Source organism: Urocitellus parryii, chromosome 4 (assembly GCF_045843805.1).
Source record: "Urocitellus parryii isolate mUroPar1 chromosome 4, mUroPar1.hap1, whole genome shotgun sequence".
Lineage (NCBI taxonomy): Eukaryota > Metazoa > Chordata > Mammalia > Rodentia > Sciuridae > Urocitellus > Urocitellus parryii.
Genome location: NC_135534.1, coordinates 205,957,957 through 205,977,549, shown reverse-complemented (window position 1 = coordinate 205,977,549; position 19,593 = coordinate 205,957,957). Strand labels below are relative to the sequence as shown.

At 64.7% G+C, this 19,593-nt stretch overlaps 1 protein-coding gene across 1 annotated transcript in view; it reads right to left on the bottom strand.

Moving 5' to 3' along the window:
* Hmcn2 (hemicentin 2) overlaps positions 1-19,593 on the bottom strand; it is a 123,657-nt gene that overhangs the window by 60,381 nt on the left and 43,683 nt on the right. Inside the window, exons 20-31 of the mRNA XM_026386316.2 lie at positions 18,403-18,515; positions 18,148-18,307; positions 17,025-17,190; positions 9,859-9,986; positions 8,242-8,496; positions 7,477-7,563; positions 4,437-4,631; positions 3,445-3,575; positions 3,082-3,229; positions 2,706-2,832; positions 1,788-1,942; positions 727-1,005 (exon numbers count right to left, since the gene is read on the bottom strand). Of these exons, the coding sequence (XP_026242101.2) occupies positions 727-1,005; positions 1,788-1,942; positions 2,706-2,832; positions 3,082-3,229; positions 3,445-3,575; positions 4,437-4,631; positions 7,477-7,563; positions 8,242-8,496; positions 9,859-9,986; positions 17,025-17,190; positions 18,148-18,307; positions 18,403-18,515 (1,944 nt within the window). The remainder of the gene's footprint in view (positions 1-726; positions 1,006-1,787; positions 1,943-2,705; positions 2,833-3,081; positions 3,230-3,444; positions 3,576-4,436; positions 4,632-7,476; positions 7,564-8,241; positions 8,497-9,858; positions 9,987-17,024; positions 17,191-18,147; positions 18,308-18,402; positions 18,516-19,593) is intronic.

The following is a 19,593-nucleotide window of genomic DNA, read 5'->3' as shown; positions in this document are numbered from 1 at the left end:
GGTGAGCACCCACACGACCTGTTCATCCTGCTTCAGAGCAAGCCCTGGGCTGAGAGCTGGGCCTTGCTCAGAGCTGCCCATGGGCCCACTCAGCCCTCCTCCCCTCAGGGCCCCTGGGGCTGGCACCCACCAGGCCGGAGTCTGGGCTGCCTCCTGTGAGGGGCCAGGAGGACCCCAGTCACGGCACGCTGCCCTGACCCCTCAGGGAGGCCCTTCGGCACCAGCCCTCCCAGCTCTGCGTGTCCCCAGAGCCCAGCCCTCAGGGTTGGCCCCTGCTGAGGTCACCAGCGTGACAACTGCAGTCAGACCCTCCCAAGGAGGGACCCAGGGCAAGACCTCGCTGGGCTCGCCCCCACAGGGTGATGCCAATGCCCGAGGCCTTCGTCAGCCAAAAGTTGGGCTCGGCTGGGGAGAGCCCTGCGTGCACCCACAGCAAGCCGTGGGCACAGCAGTCGCCTCACAGTGGTTCCTGGCCACGGGGGAATTTAGAGAAAAGCTCTAAGCCTCGGGGGAGGCCCAGATTCCAGACAGGCCCTGCCCACTGGCCTCAGTCCCTGCCCTGCACAAGGGGGTGCAGAGCTGAACCCGCTCTGGGTGACTCTCTGGCCCCATTACCCTGTTAGCCTCTGACCACTCAAGCAGTGCCCTCACTGGCCTCTGGAGGCAGCAGGCCTGCTCGGTCAGAGTCCTCCCCACCCGCCCCAGAGGGCCCCGCTCGTCCCTCACCATAGACCTCCAGCCTGGTGGCCTTCTCTGCAGCCCCCACGGGGTTGCTGGCCTTGCAGGTATAGACGCCAACGTCCGAGTCCTGGGCCCTCTGCAGCTGCAGCTGCCGGCCGCCCCTGCTGTAGACCACCTCAGTGCTGGGGGCCAGCGGGGCCCCATCCTTGAACCAGGTGATACCAGGCGTGGGCACTCCTCGGGCCTCACACAGGAACCGCACTGGGTGGCCCTCCATGACGGCCACCTCGCCTGTCTCGTTAGAGCCCCAGATGGTGGGGGGTGCTGGGAAGGACAGGCCCGGGGAGAGGGATGGTCACAAGCTGTGTCCCCTGCCCCGGGGGCTGGTGTCCGCCACAGAGCAGCATGAGCACGCCCGTGGGCCACAAGCACCTGTCACAGGCTCCTACTGTGGGGGACGGGGAGTGGGGTGTGGGGACACTCAGGGTCATGCCCTGGTGGGACACAAGCCCAGCCAGCCCAGGAGATGCAGATGGAGAAGGGGGTCTCAGGTTTGGGCTTGGGACCCCACTTGGCCTCTAACTCACTGCATGACCCGGGGTAGGTCCCGTCCCCTCTCTGGGCCTCAGTCTCCCCATCTGAGGGGAAATGAGGGGCTGGGCTAGATCAGGGCTTCTGCAGGGCAGGTCCCCCACCCTGGACCCAGGATGGTGGGGGAACGGGGGTGTGGCCTGAGACAACCCAGATTCCAGACCAAGCTGCAAGAAAAGGCTCTGCCTGGGGCCATGACCCCAGCCTTCTAGCACTTTCTACTCTACTCCTGTTTTCAGCAGAGGGAGGAGAGCAGGCTGGGGGCTCTGGCCCTCGGCTGGACTCGTCTCTGCCTCCTTCCATTAGAGCTGGTAAGTACCCTTTAAGTAAGTGTGTCCCGGTGTAAAATGACGGATTTGAATAAAAGTCACGCAACCATTCCCAGGTCCTGGAACCCTCCCAGGTGGCAGAAGTGAAGCGGAGGATTTGGGGAAGCGCTTCTCGCACTGGGGACTTGCCCTCCAGCCCACTCCGGCCCCATCCTCCCTCCCGGTCCCGGAAGGGGCTGGGCTCACAGTGGACTCTGAGCTGGAAGTCCTTGGCCTGCTGGCCTGCTGGGCTGAAGGCCACGCACTGGTACCGCCCCTCGTCCCCCAGGTGACTGCTGGCGATCCTGAGGACCTGGCCGTCCTCCAGGAGCTGGGTGTGAGGGTCCCCAGGAAGGACAGGGCTGGAAAGGTGTCGGGGAAAGCCGTCCGTCAGGGGCAGGCTGCTTGGAGGCCACCAGAGGGCAGAAGCCAGCAGAACGCCCGTCACGGGACACAGAGCACGGCTCCATGGGCACAGGGGATTCTGACGCTCGTGGCAACGAGGGTGGACCTCAAAAACATGGGGCGTGGCTGTGTGGCAGAGCGCGTGCCTGGCATGTGCGAGGCCCCGGGTTCGAATCTCAGCACAGCATGTAAGTAAATGAATAAAATGAAGCCCACCAACATCTGAAGACACACACGTGCCGAGAGGAAGAAGCTGAAAAAGGCCACGAGCCCCGTCCACTCGTGGGAACGGTGGAAACAGGCTGATCTGCGTAGACCAGGCAGACTGTGGCTGCCGAGCAGAGAGAAGGGACAGGGAGGTGGCCACCTGTGGGCACCAGGTTTCCCTCTGGGGTGGTGAAATGCCTGGGGGTAGGTGGTGGCCATGTTGCTCCATGCTGTGGACACACCAAATGCCACTGAACTGTACACTATGTGGATTTTACCTTAAAATGAATAAAGTGGTTTTAAAAAATATAAAAGTGTTGATGGAGTGAGAGCCCTCACTGAGGCCAGCGCAGGGTCTGCTGGGCACCTCCCCAGGCAGGTGGTCCCTGTGCTGCCCTCTGCCTGGGGGCACAGCTGTCCTGTCAGGCTCCCCCTGGGAGTCCAGCCTACCCCGATCCCCCTTCCACCAACCCTAGCCTGGACACCCCCGTGTATCTGTCAAGGGCCACTCACTGCCCGTCCTTGGTCCACTCCATCTGGGGCCTGGGGACCCCTGAGGTCCGACACTCCAGCTCCACGTCTGCACCAGCCAGGCCCAGCACCTCCTGGGCAGCTCCAGCTCCCAGCACAGAAGGAGGGACTGGGGGCGAGAGGTGGGGACAGCTCAAACCCCAGCAGCCCTGCAGACCCGGGGCCTCTCCCAGGAGGGAGCCCTGCCGTGGGCCTGGGCGCTGCTCTTTGTAACTCTTCATTCGGTTTCTCAAGTGACTGTCCAGTGGGTCCCTTGCTGCTGGCTCCAGGAGGACAGGGCTGGGTCCACCGTGGGCCCTTTGTGCTCCTGCGTGCCGCAGGCACAGGCTCTGGGGTCGCAGGCCCGGGCCTCACTCACCGAGCACAAGGAGACGGAAGTCCCTCTGGGCGGTCCCCGCCTGGTTCTCTGCCCTGCAGGTGTAGAGCCCAGAATCACCCTCCTGGACCCTGGAGAAGTGGAGGGACCGGGCCCTGTCCAGGAGGTGGTGGCTGGCTGTCTCAGAGACCTGGGGGAGAGACCAGAGGCAGCGGGTGGACAGCAGCATTGAGTCTGAGGCCTGGGGCTGGGCAGCGCTGGGCACTCCCACTAGGCGCTCCCCTAGGGTTCTTCACAGGACCGCAGTGCTCCACTGCCCCAAACCCTGCTGCATCCCCAAAGACCCCTGTCACCTCTCCCCCACACCAATCCCTCTGCCACTCACCCATCCCAGGGGACACCCACCAGCTGCCCATCCTTGAGCCACGTGATCTCAGGGGCTGGAAAGCCATTTGCGTCACACTTCAGCGTCAGAGCCTGCCCGGCCATGCCCGACACGTTGGCCTTGTGCCCATCCTCTCGGATGCTGGGGGGCACTTGGGAAGCCAGAAGGAGAGGGCTGTCCCCAGCTCCTCGAGCCACGGGGATGTCCCAGCCCATCCTTGTGGCCTGGACAGGAAGCCCAGACTCCCTCCCCTCCCCAAGATCCCCGGGGCCTATCATTCAGGCTGTCACTGGGGTCCCAGAGGTCTGCCTGTCACCATCTGCCCCAGCAGAAGCCTGCTGCAGCCTTGCCCGGGGACTGCATAGTCCTGTTTGGGCCCCGGGACGCTCAGCCTGCTGCAAGGTGTGGGAGCCCCATGCATCTGATGGACCCCGACCTGGTCCCCACTCCTCCCTCCCCGAGTCGGAATCTCCGAGGAGAGGCCTGGGAGTGTCTTTGTAGCACATTTCCTAAGCAAGTCATCACGTGGTGAGAGGAGGGCTGGTCATGGGGACGCACAGGTGGCCACAGGCGCGGTGAGACTAACCTGAGGCTCACGTTCGGCTGGTGAGCAGGGGGAGCCCCAGCCCAGCCTCATGGTGCCCTGCTACCCAGCACCCTAGGCGCAGGAGTCGGGGCTCTCCCTGCTGGTGACAGGGACAGGGGCCTGGGGGCAGTTCTAACAGCTGTGCTGCAGGGTGGGCTGTGGGCTGCAGGGTGGGCTGTGGGCTGCAGGGTGGGCTGTGGGCTGCAGGCCATCACACTCACTTCAACATGGACGTGCCCGTGGGGCCACCCAGAGAATCCTGGGTGCCCTCCTCCGCTGTCTCGGGTGTCTCTGGGAAAGCGGGTGCACTGCCCTCTAGTCCTGGCCCTCAGTGCCAGGGACCTGTGGCCTCCTCCAGGTGGGTACAAGCCTGTTGCTGGGACCCTACTGCTATGTCACCTGGCCCCGCCCTGGCGTCCCTCTTACCGTAGACCACCAGCCTGGCTCTCCTGGACGCGGAGCCCGCCTCGTTTGTGGCTTGGCACTCGTACTCCCCACTGTCCGAGGGCGAGACCGAGGACAGGAACAGGGACCCTTCCTCCAGCACTGCCACACCTGGCCGGCCCGGCAGGGGCTCTGCGGATGGGCCCTTCCGCCACGTGACCTGCGGCTGGGGCGTCCCTGGCAGGGCGTGCCGTGGTCAGCATGGACGTACCCGCCGCCCCTGGTGCTCATGTCGCTCACCACGTGGGGCGCCCAGGGGGTGCCAACGCCCTCCCCTTTCTGGCAAGTGGTCCCAGGTGGGAGGGGCAGGTCAGAGCCACAGGTGCCCACAGCCCTACCCGCCCAGGGCTGCCCGCCCGCCTCCAGGCTCCCAGGGCCCACGGGTGTGGGACACGGACCTGTTCTCTGCTTCCTTCCCAGGGAGGCCATGCCTGGCCACCTCGTGGAGGACGTCACCCACACCCTCCGACCACCCTGCCCAGCCCTTTAGCCCATCATGGGCTAACTTGCTACAGAGGCACATGCTGTTGAGGTCCTCGTCCTGTGACCTGCCCCACACAGGGCAGCATCTCTGTGCTGCACCCCCAGCCGTTAGCACAGTGCCTGGCACACAGTAAGTGCCAAATCAATGCACAGCTTGCTGGCAGGCCTCAAACCATCTGGTCAGGGCATGAGAAACAGGGCAGTGGGAGGGGACAGCTCTGTCCCTCCTGCTCTCCCCTCCAAGGCTGAGCCTGGGGCCAGGCACTTGCTGGCAGCGTGCCCAGCACCACCATCACCGTCTCAGACTTGCATGTGGGCTAATGACTGTCTTTGCCACAGTGAGTGTCACTGTCACTTAGCACGGGGCAGGGCCTGCCACGGAGCAGGTCCTCAAGTGGGCGCTGATGAGCAGGGCACACACCCAAGGTGGCCCTGCCCAGTGGGCCCAGCAGAGCACCGCTGTGCTGAGCTGAGCACCGGCCAGCAGCGCACACCCTGGGCCCCCTCAGTGCCGAGGCGGGCAGAGGGCCCTCCCCAGCAGGCCAGCACCCACAGCCCGACGGCCACGCACTCTGCCACCACTGCTGGTCCTGGGGATGAGAACTGCCAATACCCATGGCCACTAAGGACATCCCATCCTGTGTCGGTCACTTCCCTGGCAGCTGGGTGCCCTGGGTAGACGCTCCCTCGTCCTTCCCCAGGGACAAAGGGGCCGTGGAGGGAGGGGGGAGCATGGGGTCAGGGGACGTGGGCCACGGAAGGTATCCTAAGCGCCTTCTTTCAGGAGGTCCCCTGCCCCCTCCAGCCCACACTGACTGCCCCCTGCCCACACATGCTGGGGACTTCCTGCTGGACGTGCAGGACAAGGGCCAGGACCTGTGTCCAGGCGCATCCCTCCACGTGTCCCTGGACCAGCCACCTGATCTCTGTGCCAGTTTTCTCCTGGAGCCCTCCACCCAGGGCGCGGGCTGGGGTGTCCGTCCCAGGGCCAGTGTGGGGACACAGGCAGTACCGCCACAGACCACAGACACCACGTACCCCGGGTGCACACACGTCCCTCTCAGTGCCTGCAGCTTCTCCCAGAGACTCTCCCTGTCCCGCCCCTGAGGACCTGACCCTCAGAGCTCGGCCCGTGGGGGCCACAGGCCTGAAGCCCTGGACTTTTTAACGCACAGAGCTCACGGGCACCAGAGCAGGACGGCCCTGTGCCCAGTGAAGATTCCAGCACTGGACACCAGCTCCCCACACAGAGGAGAACCCAGTTGCCAACAAGGGGGCCGGGGTCGGAGCCCTCCCGTCCCCCCTGGGGGAGGCAGTGCTGACACGAGCTGGGCACTGGGCACAGTGCTCTCCCCTTGGCCCTCAAGGCCCAGGGTGGCTGAGCCAGAGCCGGGCACTGTCCCCCACAGGTGCCCTCTGGAGGCGGCAGTCGGGGGCAGCTGGAGAGGGGCCGACCAGCTGAAGTCTGGCCCAGAAGACGGACCCCCCACAACCCAGAGACAAACGTGGGGGAGGACAGCAGCCCACCACCTGGGGCGCCCAGGGGGTACCAACACCCTCCCCTTTCCTGACCGGCTGCGCGCTGTTGCCAGGCCCAGCACAAGGTGGCGCCATGGTCAAGGCTGGCAGGGCCCTCAGGAGGGCTGTGCCAGGGAGCCCCCAGGTGTCTGCCTCGCCCAGGTGTCTGCCACACCCAGGTAGCCAAGCCCTCCTGCCTGCCTCTGCCGCATCCTGCTCCAGGCAGCAGCTGAGAACAGGCTGCTCCCCAGGCTCCTGCGGGCTGCTCTGAGCTGCCCCGGGCTGCCGACAGCCAGAGAGCAGGGGCCCCACAGTGGACAGCTGGCCCTGGGGAGGGCCAGGGACCCTCTCTCAAAGACAAAGGAGCAACGTGGGCAGGCGGGGCCCAGGGAGCAGAGCGGCCACCTGGCGGGGACATAAGCACCCGGCACATTCCCCTTCTAAACGCCAGGTCCAGTGCAGACACCTAGAGCTCAGGGGCCCCCTGAGACCTCCCAGGGCCAAATGAGAAGGACTGAAATACCCCACTGTGCAGATGAGGGACTGAGGCTCAGAAAGGAGACTGAGCTGCCCTGGGAGAGCCCAGCAGGCGGAGCAGGCTTGGCTTGGGCAGCTGGCCACAGGGGCTGCTGTCTGGGCCTCGCTACGCTGCTGGCCCCAGGCCGTGGGAATTCATCCTCGTGAGAGAGCTGGGACGTGAGTTCCCAAGTCACCAAGACGAATCCACAGGACCTGTGGGCTCCCCTCAGCCCCAACTGTCATATCCCTGGGTACAGAGGGGACAGGGCTTAGGGAGCAGGCAGAGCCAGGGTCCAGCGGCCACACCGTGAGTCGAGTCCTGGCTGTGTGACCTCAGGACCACACTTGCTCACCCTCTCTGGACCAGGACCATGAACTAATACCAAGGGGCAGATGCTAACATCAGCCTGCAGAGTTGACAGGTGCTACCTGCCAGGTGCCCCAGGCACAGGCGCCCAGCCAGCCCACCCCAGCCTCCCCGCCCACCCAGGCCTGGCCTCACCTCTGGCTGGGCACGGCAGGCTGGCGTTCTCTCCGGCCACTCGCTCCAGCAGGCCACTGGTCTCATCAGCAACCCAGTGTGGCGGCTCTGGTGGGAGGTGACGTGGCTGCACTCATACCCGGCGTCCAAAGCTTGGCACCACCCTCAGAGACCCAGGGCCAGAGGGGAAGGCAGCCCTTCCAGCCTAGCCCTCAACCTCCCAGCAAGACCAGTGGGGGCCTCGCACAGAGTGACCCCTGGGCTGGCATCAGGTCACTACCCCACAGGCTGGCGAGGCTGGGCCTGCGCCCTCCAACACTAGGGGTCCAACAGGGTCTGCCCTTCCAGGTCCCTCCTGGGAATGGCCCTCCAGGCGTAGAGCAGATTCCTCCAGTGAAGCTGCCAGCACCACAGGTCTAGAACTTTCCACGGGCCGGGAGCTTTGTCACCTTCTCTCACTGGCCCTGTATACCACTGGGCCCACTCTGAGGTGAGAGGTCTGGCCTATGCTGTCCAGTAGGCAAGAGCCCTGACCGCTGCCCCACAGCACCTCCACACCCAGGTGTGCAGGATCCCAGGGAGCAGGGGGTGCAGGGAGCCTCAGGGTGACTCCGAGGACCTACTAGTCAGTGCCCAAGGCTCCCCAACACAGATGGACTGCCCCCAGTTGTGGGACCCAGAGGAGGGGACAGGCAGGTCCCAAACCCAGAGCAGAGGCGAGCACTGGGGTCTAGCTGCGCTGGGGAGATGGGAAGAGGGACGTTTTGGGGTTCAGGGGACGCTCACCCAGCACCTTGAGCTCCAGCTCCCAGACGTCCTCCCCAGCACTGCTGGAGGCCTCGCAGCGGTACCTCCCGGCATCTGAGGGCTCAACGGCCGTGAAGTGCACGGAGCCCGCGGGCCCCCCACCCTGCAGGGCCACCCCGTCCTTGGACCAGCTCAGCCGGGGCTCCGGGTCGCCCTCGGCCACGCAGTTCAGATCCAGGGCTTCTCCCGCCAGCACCTTCAGGACCCGAGGGCCGGGCTGCACCTGAGGGGGGACTGCAGGGCCACAGGGGTGTCCAGGTGGAGGTACCCAGGTGAGGGGTCCCGGGGCCACACCTGCAGGAGCCTCAGCTCCCTGTCCTGCCACCCACCCAGGCTGCAGCGGAGGAGGTGGGACAGCAGCCGGTGGGGTGGGGGTGGGGCGGGGGAGCCAGCAGTGGCTGAGTGCTGTGGCCGGGCGAGATGTCACCACCCCTCCCGGGAGGTGGCGCCCCTGGCTTGTCTTGCCGGGCGGGCAGGGCCATGCCCGTTTTGCACATGTGGAAACTTGGTCAGGGTCAGCTGAAGAGACGGAGGTGGCGCCCCCCCGGGTCTGAGTGACAGGAGTCCAGGTGGCCTCTCGGGCCCTCAGACACAGCAGGCCCAGGAGAACTCTCAGAGCCCAGCCCCTGCGCCAGGTCCGGGATGAACGTCTTGGGCCCCCGGGGAGCAAGGGAGCACCTATCCCTGTCCCAGTTTCTGAGAAGGGGTCAGAGGCAGGCCACCCATGGGCCTTGCTGCCCAGGGCCTCGCTGCCCAGGAGGGCCTGGTCTGAAGAGCAGAGGCCCACGCCCACCCCCACCTCGCACTCCCGCCTGTGAATCGGGGTTCCGTTAGAGGGGCAGGCTGGCGTCTACGGGGGGATCAGGCCACAGGGTCGGCCCCCACCACTCCAGTGGCCACTACTCGGGAAGGTCGGCCTGTTCCGACAGCGTGGGCCTCCAGGACGCTGAGGTGCGAAGGCCACATACTCCTTTCTTTGCTTGTTTGTCTTTTCCTAACCCTTTGAAAATGTGGAGCCATGTAGAGCCCACGGCCCCTGAGCCTGGGCTGTGGGAGGCCACAGTTGGTCCCGTCCTCGGTGGCTCCTGGGGCTCTTGGAGAGGACAGGCTCCCGCCTCTCTGCTCTGTGACGGCACCAACTGGCCTCTTTCAGATGGCCACTGCTGGGACCCCACGGCCACTCCTAGCCCCCCAGCTGGGCTGGAAGCCAGAGGAGCCCCCGTCAGAGGGGGAGGCGGACGGGGTCCCACCAGGGCACCACGAGGGGCTTGTCACAGACGTGGGAGGAACCCTGCAGAAGGAGGCTGGCCCTGGGGGGGCCTCAGGGGCTGAGACGCTCCCCGCAGGAAGGGCCAGAGGTGCCCCCAGTCCACCTTCATGGCCCTGGCCCCCACTCCAGCCCCCGCTGGTCCTGCCCTGCCCTTGGGAGCCGGCAGAGCCCCTCCAGGCCCCAGGGAGGAGGAGAGAGGGGTGAGAAGAGGTGACGGGGTCCTCAGGGCCTGGGAGGGGCACCGAGGGGCAGGGTGGGGGCAGGGTGGGAGGGGGCCTGGGGTCAGAAGGCAGTGGGAGGGAGACCCAGGCCGCCCAGGGCCCTACCTTGTACCCCGAGGACGTAGCGATGGGAGGCGGACCCCGCAGGGTTACTGGCCGAGCACTCGTAGAGGCCACTGTCACCCTCCTGGGCCTGGGCCAGGCGCAGGGAGCCGGATGGGAGGAGGCTGTGCCTGCATCCGAGAGGGGGCTGGTGAGCCCCGGCAGGCCCCCAGGGAAGGCTTCAAGACCCAGCTCAGACCACAGGCCGCCTCCCCCAGGAGGCCCTCCAGGACTGAGGGGCAGCCCTGCCCTCCACCCTCCTCTCTCTGCTGCCAGCCCAGGATAGACCCTGCTGGCACTGGACTGAAGTCCAGTCTGCACCCTTCCTGGCTGGGTCCTCAGGAGGGCCACTCCACCTCTGTGGCCCCCACGCCTGCGTCTGTGGAACGGAGCCTAAGGGTGAGGCTGGGGCACAGCAGGGCCTGTGCTGTCCACCCCCGCGCCTGCTGGCCCACGGCAATGCCCCCTCTCCACTGAGCTAACCTGCCCTAGGTCACCTCCCTACGAGCAGGGCCAGCCACTCCCTCGGCTCTCAGACCCCCTGTGTCCTGGCACCAGGGTCTGCTGGACCTTGAATCCAGTGCCTTTGGCCGTCTCATGATCCAGAGCTGTGCTGGGCCCCAGGCAGACGCTGTGCAGTCCACCCGCCATCTTGCTAAGGCACCTGACCTCCATCCCACAGGATCCAGGACCCCCAGCCAGGCTCCTGCAGCTGGGCTGGACCCCAGGGGGCCCCTACAGACATGATGTCACCAGCCCACATGTGCTGGCTCTGGGTAGACCCTGCCCCCGTAAAACGGAGGGGGCAGCTGCAGTCAGGGGCCCCGGCCAGCCCCCAAAGCTAGTGGCCAACATGGGGGTGGGGACTCCAAGGGCCAGCCTTCATCTCTGAGCTCACCAGAGGTCTCCAGCTGGGCTCTGGAGGCGGAAGGCCTGGGCTCCAGCCCTTTCTGCTGGGTTCTAAGTTTCCTCTTTTGCAAAATGGGCCTTCCAGGTTCCCATAGACCCCCGGGGGTCCCTGGAGTCCCATCTCCCGCCCAGGCAGCCCAGGATCACTAAGGACACTGTGAGCGAAGCCCAGGGCTTGGGTTACCATGTCCACATGCACCTGCTCAGCCCAGGCTGCTGCTCTGCTCCTGTCTCTGCTGCGAAGCAGGCATCCACCCTCCCTGCAGCCAGTAGGCACCGTGGACACTGCAGGTGACTCTGGGCAATAGTCTTCCTGGCCCAGGAGCTGGGCTGGCCATGCATGAGGCAGGGCAGGGCCTGTCACTTTCCCTTCCTGGGCCTTAGTTGCCCCACTTTGGATAACAGAGCCCACAGTCATGTGATCCTAGGACTGTGGAAAGAACTGAATGGCCCAATTCATAGCACAGCACCTGGAACAGAGGCCCTCAGCAAAGGCCAGCTGCTGTCCTGGTGATGACCACTCACCCGCAAATAACACACACTGCTGTTCTGCATGTTTACAACTTATATAAGTGGCACCATCTACAGCGTGTAGATCAAATCCATCCCTTTCCACTGCTGTATAATATACCCTTGCTTGTTCATACCAGAATGCATTAATTTGCTGTGGTTGGCGTAGACCTTTAGATAGCCAGTTCCTCCCTCCCTCCCTCATATTCTTGGCCCTTCCTTTCACCAACAGGGCTGCCTGCATACTGTGTGTGTCATCTGTATGGGAGCAGGACTCCTGGCCACAGGCTCCCGCCCCTCAGCTCCCACAGGAGCCAGCTGGGGAGTCGGTCACTCATGCCTCGCAGGATGGGGGTCCTCACCAGACACTCCTGGGCAGACTCGGAAGCCTGAGTCCAGGGGGGCTGGAGTTTCAGCAATGCCCTGGCTGCCCCTGCGAGCACATCTGAGGACAGTGAAGAAGTGCCCGGCCCTGCCCCGCCCCTCAGAGTGTGACCCCGCCCCTGCCCCGCCCCTCAGAGTGTGACTCCTCCCCTCAGAGTGTGACCCCGCCCCTCAGAGTGTGACTCCTTCCCTCAGGGTGTGGCCAAGCAGAAGGGGCGGGGCTCAAGCTGCCAGTGGGCACCTTGGGAACCCCCCGTGCTGGCCTCACAGGGGACCCTGGGTCAAGGACTCCACCCTTCACCTGGATTACAGGTGGTGGCAGGCGCAGAGTGACATGGTGGCCACAGAGGGCCCTGTTGCCAGCCTGACCCAGCTTGCTCTCAGCTGGGCAGCACTGAGCAGGGAGCAGGAGGGGCCAGGCACAAGGCACTTGTCCCCAGCAAGGCCTGGGGTGCACTTCCTGTGAGGCTCCACCCCCAGCTTGGCCTTCCTCATCTCCAGGCTCCTTAAGGTGGACAATGGACATATCAGCACCCCCCAAGCAAGGGATGGTCGGCTCCAGGCTGAAACACACACACTCCATGACACTGGGGCAGGGTTGAGGTTCCCGGACTCCCTACAACACTGCGGCTGGCAACAGGGACAGCGTGGGACAGGGAAAGAGGTCTGGGCTGCAAGTGGACCCAAGGTCCCATGGTGTCCCATGGTGCTGTGCAGCCTCAGGCAGGACAGTCAGTGTCTCTGAACCCAGTCTGTTCCATGATCTCAGAGGCTGCCTTCGGGGGCGGCCAGCAATAGGGGCCACAGAACTCCCGGCTCCCTCCCTCCCTGAAGGACAGGAAGAAGGACCTTCTGGGAAAAAGCTTTAGAGAAAACTTCTGAAAGAGAACAGATTCTCAGCAATGAAAGCGGTCACCTCCCCCGTTCACAACCACCGCCCGGGTCATCTTCTAGAAATGCTGCCTGCTCTGTCACCAGGAGAAACTGAAGACGGGTCCATTCACAGATGGTAGGCTGCCTGAGAGGCCCAGGGCCCGGTGCCCGCCCGGCACAGCAAGAGTTCGCTCTGGATGCCCAGCTGCCACGTCACTGTCCTGCTTTAAACCCTGCTGCGGCTCCCTGACCGCCCCAGGACAGCTGCATCCCCCTCCTCGGCACCCCGTCCCTCGCTGGGCCTCAGCTGTCCTCCCCGCAGCAGGCCTCCGTGCTCCCCTGGCCCCCGTTCTTTCAGCCTGGGGCCCCCCTGGACCCTGCCCATCTTCCCACCCTTAGACACCTCCTCCAGGAAGGCCGCTGTGATGCCCCAGGCGGCCAGGGCTGTCCCCCGGCCCCCAGGCTGCCTGAGCTCCCAGACGTCTCAGCCCTCAGCACCCATCTGCCACAACATGGAACCTGGCTGCTGGGGGCTCCAGGGGCCACCACCTGCTGCCTTTTCACCCCTGCCCGGACCCCTGCCCAAGCTCTGAGACTCAGAGAAAGCGAAGCCTCTGTCCAGGACTGGGTGGACGGGATGCTGGGGACCTGGGGCACCCCAGCTCTCCCTGGTCCCCCCAGCTCGCCTGGTCCCCACAGCTCGCCCTGCAGGGAAGTTGGGGGTGGAGTTGGAAGGAGGAGGGGCGTCGGGGCAGGGGCTGCGGGGACGTGGCTGTCACCCCTGCGCGGCAAAGCGCCTCCTGAGCACTTCTCACTTGGAACGCCCAGCAGCCAGACCTGCAAGGCGGGGAGTCCACACCCTCGCCCCTCTGAAGAGAAGGCTGAGGCCTGGGGACGCCACTCTGCGTCCACAACACTTGGCTGGTCGGACACGCCCCCCCCCGGCCCTGCCCTGTGTGCCTACCCACCATAGCCATCAGATGGTTGGCCCTGCCAGGCGCAGTGGCCACGCCTGCAGTCCAGCGGCTCGGGAGGCTGAGGCAGGAGGATGGAGAGTTCATTGCCAGCCTTAGCAAACTGAGGCCCTAAACAACTCAGCGAGACCCTGTCCCTAGATAAAATACAGAATAGGGCTGGGGATGGGGCTCAGTGGTCAAGTGTCCCTGGGTTCAACCTCTGGTGCCTACCCCCCCCAAAACACAAAGGTTGGCCCTGGTGTTACGATAACTTAAATGTCCCCAGAAAGACAGCCACGGGCCACAGTAGGTTAAGAAGACTTCAGAGCCACCAGCCAGCCGCCTGCCAGCCGCCAGCCAGCCGCCAGCCAGCCACCAGCCAGCCGCCAGCATGGCAGACCCACACAGGCCCTGGGCGGTCCTCGCCTGGCTGTTGGCTGCTGGGGAGCAAGCAGGTTTTCCCCTGGACCACCAGGACCCCAGCTGCATCCTCACTTCATGTCCCTGGTGAACAGGCAGTGGCCATCCAGGAGAAGGACAGGTGGGCAGGCTTCCTGGGTCCCCTCAGGAGTGAGCAAGGACGGTGGGGTCCGGCCGTGGGAAAGCCGCAGCAGCAAGGAGCCCGGGGCAGCCCACCCACGCCCTCCCCTTCCCGGACTCGGGCCTGGCCATGTGTGGGACCCTGGCCCGCTGCCCCGAGACCTCACAGCTGTCCCGGCTCCACATCAGAATCACAAACAAACACAGTCGCCTAGCGACACGCCCCACCCGGCACCCCAGAGATGGCCAAGGATGCTCTCTGGCCACCACTGCCCACCCAGAGAGCTCTCGGGTCTCCGACGGGAAGACTGAGGCCCAGGGAGGGGCCAGGGCGGGCCCAGCCCTCGAGGGAGCTGCGGGATGCCCGGAGGGGCCCTGGCCCTGGGCTCTGTTGGTCTCAGCACAGTCCTGGGCACACGGCGTTGCTCAGTGGACACCGTGGACCTAGACCCGTGGGACGAGAAGCGCCCAGTGGCCATCCCCCCCTGGACTCAGCCGTGCGCTGTCAGGATGGTCCAAGGACGGCCCAGGGGACGAGGAGGAGCCTCTGTGCGAAGCTGCTCCAGCAGCCGTTCATAACCCTGAGCGCTGGCCATGACAGCAGGCCCCGACAGAGTGGCCTCGCAACCAGCCAGCCGGGGCCGGCCGGCCGCCACCACCCCGTCCACGCCAGCTGGCAGAAGGGGACGACCCCGGCCACAGGGATGGAGGTGGCCTCGGGGGCCCACACGTTGGCTCTTGTCCCTGCCCGCGTGGTCAGTCCTAGAGCCACCGGGCTCCTCACTGCACCAGGGCTGGGGCCTCGGGCCAGGAGAGCCAGAGGACGGGCAGCTGTGGCCCTGAGGCAGCTCACCAGGCGGAAGGAGACCAAGGCCCAGCGGAGGGGCAGGCGGGGTCCCCAGGGAGCCTGGAGAGGGCACCTCTAGAGGGAGGAGGGCGGGTCCTAAAGCAGATGGACACCTAGGGCTCCCGGAAATGAGTCCTCAGCCTTTAAAATGGAGGCCTGGAGGCCTGGAGGCCCAGCCTTGGGGCTCCCAGGAGGAGGGGGAGGTCGGGAGTGCATGGAGAGAAGGGAGGACGGGGGCCGCACAGACCGCAAGGCCCCCCCCCCACAGCATGGTGAGCCCACGAGGTCCCACAGTCCCCTCCACGGCTGGAGCTCCCTGGTGCTAGGGGCAGCTGGGTGGTGACGGGGTGAGGGGACCAAAGAACCACAAGGACCCCAGCCTGCCCAGGAGGTGGCAGAGGCTGCTCACCATCGCCAGAGGTAGGACACAACCCCCAGGTCCATCACATGGTGAGTGAACAAAAGATGGTCAGTGGAATACTATTCAGCCATCAAAAGCGGGCAGTGCTCTGACCCATGCTATGCCCGTGAACTTCGAGGGCATTGTGCTGGGCAAAGGAGAAGACCACATCTAATTCCAGAGTCAGGCCAGGAAGAACCCAGAGGACGGGAAGATGGAAAAGAAGCCAGTGATGAGAAATGTCCAGAATGTCAATCCAAAGACAGAAGATCAGCAAGGTGGGCAGTTGCCAGGGGGCGGGGCTGGCTGTGGGCATGACCGCTCTGGAGGGTGGTGGAAATGCCCTCCGGGTGGTGGCGGCCACACAGTTGGGAGTGAAACCCGTGGGTGGCTGTACCGTGTGGTTGATTTCCCGATGAAGCCGCCCTGTCCCGCAGTGGGTGAGGATTAAAGGGGACAGTAAGATGACGGTTCCCTGAAAGCTACCAACGAACAGCCTTGGTTCATGGCCATCAGCAGCAGGGGCAGCCACAGGAGGGACAGTGCCCAGCTGCCTCACGCTGGGCACCACCATCGTCACCTCCCAGGGCAGGAGGAGGAAGCGCAGGAGCCTCTGCCGTCCCTGTGGCTGCGCGGCCAGGCAGCCCAAGGGGCCACAGCGTCCCGGAGGCCAGCGCCTGCGCCTCTCTCTTCTGCACCCTGGGCGTGTCCTGCCTTTTAGACAAGCTCCCCGCTGGCCAGAGTCCTCAGAGCAACGGTGCCACAAGCCACAGAGGAGGTGAGGGGCCGACGGGGCCGCGGCTGTGAAGCCAAGGTCAGGGCTCCGGGCGGCTCTGTCACCGCACCGGGCAGAGAGGAGCGGACACGTGGAAACAGAAAAGCCACGAATCAACAAACACTGCCGGCCACTGGCCAGCGCCCAGCCAGGAGCAGGGGCCAGACACTCTCGGGGCAGCCCAGGCCGGGGAGCTGCAGCGGCCCACCTCAGCCACAGCCCAGGTCCCTTCCCTGGCCCCGGCTGTGCCGAGGGGGACACGCTGCAGGTTTGGAAGCCCTCACCCAACACGTGTCCCGAGATGCAGACATACGTGGGAGGGGGGACGTGAGGCCACCGCAGGGCCCTCGGTCTGGGACGGCTCAAAGACCTGGCCAGGGCCGACGTCGCCTGCCTGCGCCACAGCCCCTCTCCCGCTGCCAGCTCCAAGGCTCCAGGACTCTGGGGGCCACTTAGTAGCGGGAGCCAACAGTCTCCACACTCCACACAGCTGGGCTGCGCTGGACCCCAAGCCCGGCCCTTCCCTCACTGCGCCTCCAGGACCCCCAAGCAGCACCGGAGTCACAGCCCACCCCCGGACACCTCGGAGACGGCATGAGCCGGGGTCAGGACACGTGTCTGAACCAGCCTTGCTCTTGCTCAGCTGGGCGACCCTGAGCAGCTCCCCCACCCTGGTGGCCCTCAGTGTCCAGAACAGTTCAGCTGCTGGGGCTGCGGGGCTGCCGGGCAGGGCGGGAAGTGCCGTCCACAGGGCCAGTGACCACGTGGGGGCATGTTCTTTCAGGGTGGCTCACCATGGTTGCCTGGCCCCTCAGAGGCTCGGGGACCACGGGCACAGTCTGAAGTGCTTCTGCAGAGCACACCTGCAGCGTCCACAGGGCTCTCACACCTGCTGGGCCACCGGCCACCCTGACGCCAGTTTCCCTCCAACCCCAAGTTCCACCCTTCCTGACCCAAGACCAGTAGATCAGGTACCTGTCAGAGATGGACAGCAGAGGGCGCGAGTCCTTTGTCCAGGTGACCAGTGGGGGTGGGGAGCCCTGGGCCTCACAGTCCAGGGTCACCTCTTCGCCGGCCTTTGCTATGACTCTCTGAGGCACATCTGCATCATGGGACCCATTCACCTTGATCTTGGGCTTGGCTGTTGGGGGACACCAGCAGAGCCTTGAGCAGGACAGCAGGATGGCCCCCAGGGAGGGGTGTCCCCAGGAGAGGGGTGTCCCCAGGAGAGGGATGGCTCCCCAGGAGGCAGAGGTACAGAAGGGGGCGAGGCCTGTTAGAGTCAGGTCTGGGGTCTCGGCTTGCTCAGCCCCCCCCCCCCGCCCTCTGGAAGCTCCTCCTCTTTGGCAACCTGGCCTGGTCCCTCCTGCCCAAGGTCCAGGCCTCCTCTGGCTTCTCTCCGTCCTGCCACCCCTTCCCTGGGACATTCCTGCAGCGTCCCTCCCCTCGTCTCTCCACCTCCCCGCTGGTCATGCCATGATTCCGGGGATCGATGACCCGGGGACGCAGACTCTCCCTCTGGGTCCTGCAGCCCTGTCGGGGACCTCTGAGACCCCACACGTGGCCTCTCTGGGGTTCTGCTGACGATCCCTTGGCAGCAGACCACACAGTGCCCCTCCATCCCTGTGCCCATTCCTAGTCCAGGCTCACACTGAAGTAGGCAGATGTGCTGCAACAAGCAGACAGGTGGACGCGGAGACGCCCTGGCCTCCTCCTGTCGGCCCCTGCATTGTTAGAGAGCAAACTGCCCACTCCATTTAAAAGAGTTTTTTTTTTTTTCCAGGATAAAATGTTGTCTCTAAAAGGATGCGATAGCAAAGATGGGAAAGGGCATTCAACCAGAAGGAGCTGCCCGTGCAAAGACCCAGGGGCAGGGTGGACCACAACAGAATGGAGAGGGATGGGAGGGTCTGAGGCAGAGAGGAGAGGAGAGAGGTGGGCCAGGGGGCTGCCAGCACAAGGTCAGGGCAGAGACCTGTGTCTTTCCTGAGCCTATGACGGTGACAGCTCCCCACTTGGTCACAACAGGCTGAGTGAACCACTGTCCCCCGTGATGCCCACGCCCGCTGAGCCCCCCCGCCGGGCCGGCCATCCTCACTGTTGACAGAGAGCCACATCTCCTGGCTGGAGAAGCCCACGGCGTTGGTGGCAGTGCACACGTAGGCCCCTGCATCCTGAGGGGACGGCTGGGTGATGACCAGGGTGCCGTCCTTGCTCACGTTGTAGCGGGGACCCCCGGAGCTCAGGGCCCGGGCTTCCTAGTGTGGAGCGACAGGGACGTCAGCAGGGCCCACACCCCGCTCTCCAGCAGGTGTGGCCGGCCCCCAGCGCCCTCACAGGGAGAGGCCCCTACCTTGGTCCAGGAGACGGTGGGGGTGGGGACTCCAGAGGCGAGGCAGGGGAGGGAAGCCGGGACCCCTTCGTTGGTGACATGGTGGGTGGCAGAGGGACGGATCCTCGGTGGCACTTAAACAAACAAACCAATTTCACCAACCCACGCTCACAGCAGCATCTGCCCAAGAGCCAAGAGGTGGCAGCAGCCCGGACGTCGTCAGTGACGAGCAGTTAAGCAAGACATGGCGCATGGCGTAGGGACACCTCCTCCAGCCCCAACCAGGGCCAGAGACCGCCTCCGCCCTGGGGTTCTGGAACAGGCAGGGCTCCACAGACGGCAGAAAGAGGGGTGGTGGCCAGGAGTGGGGGACGAAGGTGGCCGGGGACGGGACTTGACACTTCTCTGTGCAACCCCATGAGAGCAACGTGTCCTTGTGCTCTGGTGGCGCGGGCCCCTGGGGGGGTACGTGTGTGGCTTCTTCAGTGGTAACGAGGGCCACCCCGGGGACATCAGGACAGGCGGCCCTGCATGAGGGGCAGGGGAGTGGGGAAGCTCCATCCTGGGCTCCATCTTTCTATCAAACTGCTCTAAACCCGCGGGACTCCTGATCCACAGAACAGCGCTGGGACATGGTGCTGCAGAGAGCCGGGTGCCAGGGCCCGCGCCTGCGATGCAGCTGGAGCCCAGGCTGCGCAGACTGGCGGAGAAGAAGGGCGGGGGGCGGCCAGGGTGCAGGGGGGGTCAGTTCAGGAAGATGAGAAGGTCCTAAGAGGAGGGTGCAGCAGGCTGCAGAACATGTCACTGTGCTTAATGTCACCGAATTGAACACCTAAAATCAGCTAAAATGAAAGGTTTTGTGCAATGCGTATTTTACAATTTCTTAAAAGTTCAACAGGAGAATAAAAAGTCAGACGTCTTCGTCAAATTCACCCCCAGACAGCTGTGACCTGCTCCAGGACTTTGGATAAACCATTGATCTTCAGGCCCATCGTCCCTGGTCAGCAAAACACTAAATTAACCCCAATGCCCGGTCCATTCTTTTGGGGATGGACAGCTGGGAAGTGGCGAAAAGCCATGTCCCCAGAATAAAGTGAGTTTAAACCCAGGAGCAAGATCCATTCTGGACATCAGAAAGGTCCACAAGCTCGAGAGACAACAGTCCTAATGGTCTCTAGGGAGGGCAGGGGAGGTGGCCACGTGGAAGGTGTG